The following is an 11,499-nucleotide window of genomic DNA, read 5'->3' on the forward strand; positions in this document are numbered from 1 at the left end:
ATTCCTCCATGGAGTCCACATTTTTGAAACAACAAAAAAGTCATTCATGCCCTACAAAAGGTACCTCTAGAGCTCTTTGCAAGGCAGTGGGATTATGAATGAAGAACAGACAGATTGTAAGAGAAGTCTTTGAAACTAAAGAATAGAAACCTAAGCAAGCAGGCCAGCCAAGAAGGCACTGACACAGAGGGAATAACTGCAAGAACAGTACTGCAAAGTAGTGGTATGAAAGAAAAGAAGTGGATCCTGTTAGCTATACAACACTATGGATAATACAAGCTAGCACTGAAGTGCTCACAGCTAGTTTCTAAAATCCCGGCATTGAAGGCCCCAAACTGCTCTACTTGAAAGGGAAAAAAGCCTGGAAATAGATAAAATGCTGAAACAGTTACTGAAACACCAGTGAAAAAGACCTGTTTGCAAGTGCATGGATAGCCTGGGAATGCATCAGGAAATGCAGGCTAAAAGAACAGTCAAGTTGCAGGGAAATAAACAACTTTCGTAACTGTGTCTGTTATTTTAATCTTGATATTTACAGGAGGAAGTCAGAGTTTTGCCACTCTTTAAAACTTCTCGCCTTTTTTTTTTTTTTTTTTTTTTTTTGCACAGAAGTGCTTCAGGGCCTACACGGAGCTGTGAAGAGAGTCAACTACTTCCTCCAAAATATACTGGATGCAATTCCAAACTTACACTGGATGTAAGTTTGTCTGAAAGAAAAAACTGCTTGATTTCTGGTTCTATCCGATTTAAGATAAATCAGTGTGAACGATGGCTATCTCAGGACGATGCAGGAAGCAGCAGAGCTCGGGGACACTGCTGTCTCACAGGCAGAGCTGGCAGTCGCAGTGCCAGCAGCAGCCAGCTCGATGAGCCCATCTGCACGGAGCAGGCACAAACGCCTGGCCCAGCCCTGCCTAAGACACTGCACTCCTGTAACCCACATGCCCTGCCGGGGCTCAGAGGAACTCACAGCCACAGAGCTGAACTGCAGCAAGCCTTGCCCAGCACTTCACACCTTCCTGCAGCACTTCTCATTCCTCTGCTCTCTCGAGTTCCATCTCTGCAGCCACACCCGTGCTGTGCTCTACCCGCTCTGGTTCTCATCCCGGGACTGGCAGCACAGGAGGAATAGCCTCCCAAAGAAGGAGGAATGACTCAGGGTAAGTCTGCCCTGCACAGGGGGATGCAGAGACACTTCAGAGACACTTGAGCTAACCACACCAGGCAGCTCACTGAGTACAAAAAGTCAAGCCCTGAAAGCAGACTTCAGTGTGGGCGAATCTCTTCTGCCTTCCTGGTGGACCAGATTTATGCTTATGAATATTAACTCTTAAAGTAGGTTGAGAATGCAAACAGAGAACAAACATTTCCATGGCTTGCTGTTCTTTCCCAGCTCCCAGTAGGATACAGTAAATACCCCAATACAGCTGCACAGCAAAGGAAAACAATATATACAATGTATTCCCATCTTCAGGGTAGAGACTGCTGCTTTGTTTAATGCATACACATGCTACCGGACTAGCAGGCAGATCTGAAGATAGGTCATGGCAGCCAGAAAAATAGAGCTTGATTCCTGACACTCATATTTTGAGAAGTCACTTCATCCTGTTTCCTTCCCCCATTTCTTCTGCCTTATTTCATTATATATGCAGTGTTTTAACATACTTGCTCTTGATTTGTTCTTTAGAACCTTAATATATAAATCTAAGTTCACCAGGTTAAAACTAAAGGAAGTGGTTCCAAACACCAAGCCACAAAGAGCTGGACCTTCTTTAGAACAGATCTCTGCATTGTAGTTTCTTTGGCTTTAGGTCTACACTGGTAAAATATTCTTAGTATATCAATACACTGATGTGAGTGAATAAAAATGACTGGTACGTCTTTTCCCTACTATGCACATGTCTTTTCCCTACCCATTAGTCCAGAAGCAATGTCTCTTGTGCTGTCTGCATCAACGGATATACCTATAGCGCATCAACTACCCAACCATCTGCTTGTTATGTTTGAACAGCTCTAGGTGAATGAGAAAAAAAATATTTACGTATTCAGTCCAAATCTGTATCTCATTTCAGTCCAGAAACCAAATTGTTCAGGCAAAGTGTTGCTGAGCTCCACCCAACTTCTGTCCTGCTCATAGCTTAGGTATGACCCCATAATGAAACTAAACTGTTTCCAGTTTAGCAGTTACTTGTGTCTGGCCAGCCCAGGGAGCGAGCAGAGCTGCCAGACACCTGTGTGCACACCAACTCCCTGCCTCAGTTCACTGGGAATAAAGTACAGAGATGGAGCACAACGTGTAAAGTAGGCAACTTGTTGTAAATGATTAAGAGGTCCCTGAGTGCAGGACTCTGGGGTGTGCATTTCAGAAACCTTCACATGCACCACTACAACAAAAAAGAGCATTCCTAAACAGAGCCTGCAGTGGGGCATCTGTAAGAGGACAATAGTGGTGATGCTCTTCACTTTCTTCTACCTTAATACACATTCTCCTGCCAGAGAAATTCCCCTTATACTTTATCCTACACATAAAATCAACTAATATTACTAAGTTCCACTGTTCAAAAAATTAGGTTGGCCAGACTCTTTCCAAGGGTATAGATTTTCATGGAAAATCAGAGCCATAGGGTAAGCTATCTGAAAATAAAATGCAACACTTCCATCTGGAAACTTGCACAGCTGTTGGGCATGGAGACTGCATGACCAGAATTTCATGTGTGTGCTGGTTTTGGCTGGGGTAGAGTTAATTTTCTTCACATTATCTATCATGGGGCAATTTGGATTTGTGATGAAAAATAGGTTTAATAATCCAGAGATGTTTTCATTACTGCTGAGCAGTGCTTACATAGTCAAGGCATTTCCTGCTTCTCATACCACCCCACTAAGGGAGGAGATTGTGGGTGCACGAGCTGGGAAGGACACAGTTGGAACAGGTGACCCAACTGCCCAAAAAGATATTCCATATGGCATCATGCTCAGTATAGGGAGCTGAAGGAAGGAGGAAGTGAGGACATTCAGAGTGATGGCATTTTTGTTCCCAAGTAACCATTACATGTGATGGAGTCCTGTTTTCCTGGGGATGGCTGAACACCTGCCTGCCAAGGGGAAGCCGTGAATTAATTCCTTGTTCTTCTTTACCTATTAAACTGTTTTTATCTCAACCCATGATTTTTCTCACTTTTACCCTTCCAATTCTCTCCCCAGTCCCACTGGGAGGCAGTGAGCATACAGCTGTGTAGGGTTGAGTTACCAGCTGGGGTTAAACCACAGCAGCCCTCTTTGGTGCCCAATGAAGGGTTCAAAGGGGTTGAGACAGCAACAGCTTTTTTGGAATGTGTTAGATGGAATTTATAGCCTTTATTGCTGTTTGGCTGCTTTGGGCAGAGTCCTGTGCTTGCCCTGGGCTTGATGTCTTACAGTACATTAGTGTAGTGCTCCACTGTGGCTGTTTTTTGCTTTCCCTGCTGCTGTGCTGCTGAACCTCTCTGCTGTGCTTGGGGACATTTTGATGACAGGAGTGATGATGCACAGGGACTGGCAGATGGCCGGGCAGCGCTGCTGTTGCTGTACTGGACACACTGGAACTCCAGTGTGAGCTCAAGCCAAAGGGACCGTGACCTGTGGGGAGGCCACAGGGGAACAGGTACATCTGGGAGTGTTTCTGGCCACGGAAAAGTCCACAGCAGGCAGGTCCATCTGCCTGTGTCCATGGCTGTGTCAGTGCCATGGCAGGTGCACCCCTGAAGGTGTTGGGGCCCAAGGACAGCTCTGTGCTGCAGCAGGGACACCTGGAAGCACCAGTGGCTGTTCATGAGGCCGTGCTGGAGCCCCTGAAATCGTGTGAGCATGGATAAACCCACAGCAGAGCAGGAACACCCTGCAGGAACTGCAGCCAGGGACAAGGCTGTGTGGGGCAGGTTGGCTTTCTGAGGGGACAGTGGGTGAGGCTGTGCTGGAGCAGGGCTGTTCCTGAGGGCACTGAGGCCCATGGACAGGGCTGTGCTGGAACAGCTGCCCCTCAGAGCCCCTGTGGCTGTGGACAAATCCATGCAGAAGAAAGTGTGTCCCTGAAGAGACTGGCTCATAGACAAGGCTCCACTTGGAGCAGGTAAAACCTTAAGGGACTGCAGTCCATGGGTAAATCCAAGCTGGAATAAGGGCAAGGGGAGGAGTTCATTGCAATGTAAAACCCGATAGGGAGTGGGTAGGACATTGTAATAGAAATACCTTTAATTGTTGTAACCCATGATTTGAGTTGCATATTATAGGAATTACTACAAGAAGAACCACCCAAACCTATGGAAGAGAAGCCTTACAAGAAACAGAGAAAGTGCATCAGGAACCCCAACTGACCTGGCTCTGGTGCCCAACAAGCACAAAACAAACCACCTTTCCTCTCCTGAGTATCACCACAACATGGATCCAAAGCCATGGACTAAATGGACTCAATGGACATGTGCTGAACATCTTATGACCACTTTGCAGGGATGATAGACTAAGGGAATAATATCTGTGTTTTATACCAAAGGATGGGAAGTCAGGTGGTGGTTAATTTTGTATTATACAGTGTAGGACATAAACAGTATGGGATAAAGAAATCCCTCTATATATAAACATGGTTTCCAGCACAAACCCAAAACATAGTCCCATACTAGCTACTGTGTCCAAAATTAACACTATCCTCGACAAAACCAATGCCTGCTGAAGCTCGATACTTTTAACTTGGAAAAAAAAAAAAGTCACACCCAAAACTATCAAACAATTATTTCATTTCTTGAAATAAAGGAAGTGGCTCAGAAGTGGGTGAAAGCTTTTGAAAGCTGTCAAATGGCTAACACTTTTGTGGAGGAGGGGGAGAACTTGAAATAATGATCTAATGGAAATAGTGCTTGTTCTGCAAGCATTTCTTTTTCCTAAAGGGAAGCAAAGTTGCTTTTCTGACTTTTTTGGCTTGGGTTAGGGGTTTTTGGGGGAGGGCTTTGGGGCATTGGTCGGTTTTTTGAGGTGTTTGATTACCACTACACATCTCTTTCTTATCAGAAAAATTAGTTGGATACATGCTTTTATCTGAGGGATTTACACAGTAAAAAGGCCTTTGTGCAGGCTCTAACTCCTATTTTGTTTGGTTTAATGTAGTTTGATGCTCTTAAAAGTAGCTTGGTGATAACAGGAAATAAGTAATGTTCTATAGAATGTCTGAGCTTGTGGAGGAAGTTAGACAAACTTAAAATTTCTCCTCCTAAGTTTTCAAAATCACTAGGTACAATAGGATGTTGGAAAATAATTTTAATAATAACAGAAGAAGTCCCAATGCCCACCTAACACTTACAATCAAGTGCCTGAAAAGTGATTGCCATAAAACCAAAGCCTACACCACCCTTTCGAAATGCTGCTTCTCCATTAACAAACCCCTCCCTGGGAGACTGCCCAGTGTCCCTTGGCCACAAGGCTGAGCAATCTGCAACAAAACACATGAAGTATAATAGTTCTGTCACCCTGAGAGGAGAAGCAATCTCTGTGCTAAACTGCATCATAAAAACAAGGTCCATGATGTTGTGTACCTGATACTACAGCATGAGATTTAATTAAATGTAGTAGAGAGGAGTTCAAATATTTCCTTGAGGCTCTTCAGTTCAGTAAATGTAGAGGAACTGGCTCAAGTCAGACTACTGTGTATGAACAGAGAAAAATAACTATTACTTGAAATAAAATGCTACTACCCATTTATCTGTCTTCCAGCCCTCTCTGTCAGCTAACATGTTGACTGACTGTGGAGGTGGCTGAGAGAGCAGACAGTAACCTGCCTTTTCTGGAGAAAAGGTAGCAGTGGGAAGTCTCAGAAGGACTTATAAAGTGGAAAGTAGGACAGCAGATTAAAAAAAAGGACAGGAAAGGCAAGAGATTTTGTTCTTTTCCGCTACAGTGCAGCATTCACTTGTTTTCTTATAATCTCCAGCAGCTATCAGCCAGATTTATGCAGTGGTGTCTCTGTTCAGAGACTTTGAGGGAAAAGAGAGCCAATGCTCAAGCTTCAAATGCTCTTCTTAGCTGGTTATCAACTAAAGGCAGAGCATTTTGTTGCTTACATCAGTATGAACCTGGAGTTACTATAGTGACATAAGGGTAGAAGCATGAATAAATTCAATGTAATTGAAAAGAGATTTCAGCCCTGCATATAACTTGCTGCCATTTCAGAAAAATTTTTTTCAAGTAGTTTTGTGTCTCCTATCAACTGTCCCAAATTACATTACTAGCTAAACTGATGGAAGATACATATACATAAAATGTTGCTTTTCTTCTCAAGAAAATATTTAACATGGATAATTTTTTGATGCAATATTAAGTATTACCTCAAGACTAATTGCTTTTCTCACAACTCTCTTTATCTGTAACATCTAACATGTTTTGCAAGATCGTTCTCTTGGGGTCTATCTTTCTCTCAAACAGCCAAGCAACAAATTCACCTGAAAATTACCTGTGGGGTAATTAAATTTTCCAAAGACTATTTAAGGAGCAGTTTTTACAAAAGAAATAAATAATGCCCATTTTACAAAATAAGTAATTACCAATTGTAGAAATTAATTTACAACTTTCAGAATTTGTTACTAACCCACCTGCAGTAAAAAAATCAAAACTTGAGGAACTTGAGAATGTAGGCAGATTCTGTGATCAGGGAGTGGCTAACATTGATGGGAGATTTTTTTCTCTTGAAGGATTTAAACACAGAAAACCAGTACTGTAACATGAGATGAAGCTGAAAAACTACATGGAATGCGTTCACATAATAGACCTAAATGTATTCTTTTTAAATTCAGCTACAAATGTGGTTGGTTTTTTTAAAGAGTTCGTATAACTCTCACATGGGACCATGCGGGAGACATTTTAGCCTAATACACGATGCATCAATCTTCCTGATCTAGGTTCTTACACCACTGCATGCAATTGTATTCTAATTTCTGAACCAAGAAGGTATTTCTCCACTTTGAAAAGCTTTTCATTGGTTTTACATCTACAGAGGATATTGAGGGATCAAAAGGAGAGAAAGAAATAACAGTTGCGACCTACCTTTGAGAAAAGCATCCTGTCCCAGAAAAGCAACACCAAATGCTAAGAGTTTAAGCCACAAAAACATGGTTATTTCTGGAAATTAGGTGTATCCTTATGAAACAGCATGTGTCTCTCTCTGGAAAGCAAAATAAATGTTATCTGTCTGCAAAAGAATTTCTTCAGAGAATTTGAACCCAGAAGGAGACTAACTCTGCACATACATTGCAGTGCCTGCTTATCTGTGAAGGAGCCGCTTCCTCTGTCACCCCAACCAACCACTTGCAAACTCGCAATGCACTGTAGTGATGTCAGAGACAATACTTCTTCAAAAAAACTTCTTTCAGTTTCCAGGAAGTCAAAGAGGTTTTTCTTAGGTTCCTGCAGTAATACTTAGCTTCCTTAATTCAACTAAAGTAGATTATTTTCAGCTATTTCTTCCTTTGTACTTAGGAGCTACACAAAACTTCACTTTCATAGGACTGGATTTAGCAAAGTCTTTTTTTTTCCCTTCATGTGCACTTTTCTGCACATATTCACTGATTCCCATAAATGTTTATATTTCTTGAGATTTCTGTTGAGAGAAAGAGAAACCCTCAGTCACCAAAACACTTGTTCTGATGACAAGGCCTCCATAAAAATGCATCCTCAGGTGAAGTAACTAATTAAATGAAAACCCTTTAAACATGGATTAAACTAGATGATCTCTAGAGGTCCCTTCCACGCCTCACTATTTTGTGATTCTGTGGGATATATTTCTGAATCTTTCTACAAGGATGTCTTTATGGGTACAACAGTAATACACAACAAATGGATAGAGGTAGTCTAATTCTGTTTTCTGTAATGTTTGGAATTGGAGAACTCAATACAATTCTCTACCATGATAGTGCAGGAAGATTGTTGTCATTTCCATGGACTTGATACAAGGCACAGCAAAGACATTTTCCCTCACTGCATGCACTGAGGAAGTTCTCAACAACTTGGTAACAAATGTCTCTTATATAGTAGACTACAAGGGAAAGAAATGTTCAATTGCTTCTCTTATTGAAGACATCCAAGGTTCTGAAAGAACCAGCAGGTTCTAAAGGTTCTAAAAGAAGGGAAGAAAATACTTTTGTGCTGTCTATTCATAAGTCCTTCAGAGACTTCCTAAGCATCTCACAGGAAAAAGTTGCACTAATTCAAATAATAATTCACAAATTACATGACTGAATTAAACTCCTCATGAGAATAAACACATCTTCTACAATTTTGACTCAAGTCTTACAACACAGGCCAAAATCTTAGCTTTCATTAAGCAGTATGTCTCCATACAAAATGGCTGTAATAATAATCATATTGTAAATGTGTAATAAAAAAATTATATTGTAAATATATAATTTATACATTATATAATATATATTATATTATTATTATTGTAAATACACATTGTATTTACACTGTAATTGTATATTACAATAATTATATTGTAAATGTGTAAAAAAATTAGAGCAATATCCAATGACATTGCTCTAACACTCCAGAGACTGCAATTTTGATATAAAATAACTTCATCATCCTGGAGTTGTCACAAATTAAATTTGGACTATAGCCATATATTGCCTGCAGCACCAACATCTTAGTCCCTTTTATCCTAGACAAAAGACAACCAGCATGGCTGACATGTGCCATCTGATGAGTACAGTGCGTGACATCCAGTGAAGAATCTCTCGTAAATGTTCTCAAAAAGAACCAGGCTCCATTCCCACCTGACCTTCCCCAGTAGTTTTATACAATCTCCACTCAACTCCTCAAGCTGTGATGCCAAGACAAACTCCTGCAGAGCGGATCTTTTCTGGCTGTGTGATATTTATAGAGATTCCACAGCACTGAAATATTGCAACATACCCTATCTAATATTTAGTGAGAACATCACACCCTCCAGTGATCCCACATTCTGGGTATACTGCTAACCATAAACCATCAGCTGTTAAAATGAATGACCAAGGCTACAAATTTACATGAGAAGGACACAGAACTCTCGGATCAAGTCCAGAGGATGGTCACAAAGTTGAGGAGCTGTTCAGCCTGGAGAAAGCTGTGTGTAGACCTCATCTGAAGGGGCCTAGAGGGAAGCCAAAGGACTCTTCATCAAGAACTGTAGTGACAAATCAAGGAGTAACAGGTACAAGTTGAAAGAAGGGAAATTTGGGTTAGGTATTAGGAAGAAATTCTTTACTATGAGCGTGGTTATTGGAGCGAGGTTGTCCAGGGAGGTCATGGATGTCCAAACACTGGCAGTGTTCAAGGCCAGGTTGGATAAGGCCCTGGGAGATGTCCCTGCCCATTAAAGGGAAATTGAGACTGGATGATCTTCAAGGGCCCTTTCACCCTTTAACATCCTATGATTCTGTTAGAACCTGTAAAGTCTTTTTTCCAAACATAAACTGCAGTCTCCTTTCTCAAGATTAAACCCAAAACTTCCCTTCTGAGGGAATGGGAGAATTAATTTATTCTACTTGCACAGTAAACAACTGACTTTTAAAATAAATCCTTTCTCAGGACAGAGCCTGAAATTTTAATTGGCCAACATGATTATGTTGGTATGTAACTAGAGCAGTATACTTCCCCTGTGTTGGAAAGGATCAAAGCCAGAACCATCCATTTGTATTAATAAGGATTTCTAAAATGACATTAAAAACGTGCAGCTGCTTAAGTTACCCATCTCTTTGGAAGTCTTTCTCTTTTGTAAGCTACAAAAAGAGCCCCAAAATACCTCCAAAAAACGACCCAAACAGTGTAAAATGCAAATCTTTCCTTGTCTGATTCACCTATCTTGAAATACATCAATTTTGTTAAATTATTATAAATATCTTCTATTCTGTGCTATTAAAAACCAGCTTAAAGAGAAATTCTATCATAATTGCAATAAAAGTTTAAAATTGTAATTGCCAAATAATAATACATTTTCCTGTCAATTTGCACCTGAAGGGTTTGGAAAACATCACTAATCCATTGTCTGTTCCTCATACGAAAAGAGCCCTTGAAATATAAATAAAATAAAGGGAATTCAAAGAAGAAAGTACTAAAGCAGTATGTCCTTGCTCCAGATGAGTTTCAAATATTGTTATGAAGCAACTTACATAATTTATATTGAAACTACATTGAAATAATGATAAAACAGGTTGACTGTGTACCAAAGTGGTTTATGACATGTTTGTCATACAATACTAGTTCTGCCATTTGAAAAAGGCAGAATTTTTTATGCTGAAGCTACCATATACTTACAAGTAAACTAACCACTCCAGTCTAAATCTCAAAAAATAAAACAAAACAAAACAAACAAACAAACAAAAAAAAATAAAAGCAAACAACAACTTAAAAATAAAATTAGTTGTATTTCAGAACTAGATAATGTTTCACAGGCATACATGCAGAGTATATTCAGCTTCGACACCTAAAACACACCATAACTGGCTGTGACTGACAGTCACAAAAAAAAAAAAAAAAAGGCTCTTACTGAGACACTGAAATGAGAACATACTATTGGACTCTATACATTCAGATACTTTACTCTTAAATAGATTTCTGAAACAGATGATCTATGGAGAGACACAAATCAATTTATTCTATGGAAAAATGCAATGAAAGTTCCTACTGGTTTTGAATTGCTTTGATTTACACCAGATTCAGATGTCCCACGTGGGAGTAATAATTGATGACTAAGGAAATGATGACAAAGGTAACATCAATGCTCATTCCAAATTCTCTTTCTCTTCCACTTCTCAATCCTAGGAATATTTACTCATCCCCCTGAGTAACTTGGGAGGAGGAGTCTGGTTCCCTCACTGCTAATAAGACCTTGGAGCCAGGAGCTGTGATCCTCAAAACACTCCACATACCCATCTCCGTGCACAGCCTCTCATAAAGACATCAGACAAAACTGCTGTAGGTGCTCAGTGATTGATGTTAGACAGTGCAAAAGCTCTGCCCAAATTCCAAACAGTCTCAGAGCTTGCTGAGAGACATCAAGGTCTCTCACAGGCCACACAGTCCCTGCTAACTTGCTTCCTACCAGGAGGTGTTTCTGTAACTGTTTTTAAATTGTGAGGCTCAGAGGCATCATATTACAGGGTACGACAGTGAGAGGGAGGGAGCAACCACACATGCAGGACACTTCTGCCCCAGAACAACCCCAGCATAAGCTAATGCAGCTAAAAAATACCTTACTATCCTTTGGGGAGAAGCCAAGGAGCTGCTTCCTATTCCGGTGAATCCAGAGAAAAGTAGAGAACAGCTAAAAAACTCACCACTATTTACCCTAAAGGAAGGGAGAGCATAAACTCTTCAACCATGTGATATTATTTTGAGATTCCCTTTTTCTACTCCAAGAGCATTTCCCAAACCATTCTCTATCTCTGCCTAGTACTAGTGAGCCAGGAGGAAATAGACTGGAAATATTAAAGGAAGGCAATAGTA

The 11,499-nt window shown here is 40.6% G+C and overlaps 1 protein-coding gene across 1 annotated transcript in view; it reads right to left on the minus strand.

Moving 5' to 3' along the window:
- PTPRC (protein tyrosine phosphatase receptor type C) overlaps window positions 1-7,363 on the minus strand; it is a 60,903-nt gene extending 53,540 nt beyond the window's left edge. Inside the window, exons 1-2 of the mRNA XM_083867066.1 lie at window positions 7,266-7,363; window positions 7,063-7,180 (exon numbers count right to left, since the gene is read on the minus strand). Coding sequence (XP_083723192.1) covers window positions 7,063-7,129 — 67 coding nt within the window. The 5' untranslated portion in view covers window positions 7,130-7,180; window positions 7,266-7,363. The remainder of the gene's footprint in view (window positions 1-7,062; window positions 7,181-7,265) is intronic.
- Between the last annotated feature and the right edge of the window lie 4,136 nt (window positions 7,364-11,499).

This window comes from Zosterops lateralis (assembly GCF_965231275.1).
Source record: "Zosterops lateralis genome assembly, chromosome: 9".
NCBI lineage: Eukaryota > Metazoa > Chordata > Aves > Passeriformes > Zosteropidae > Zosterops > Zosterops lateralis.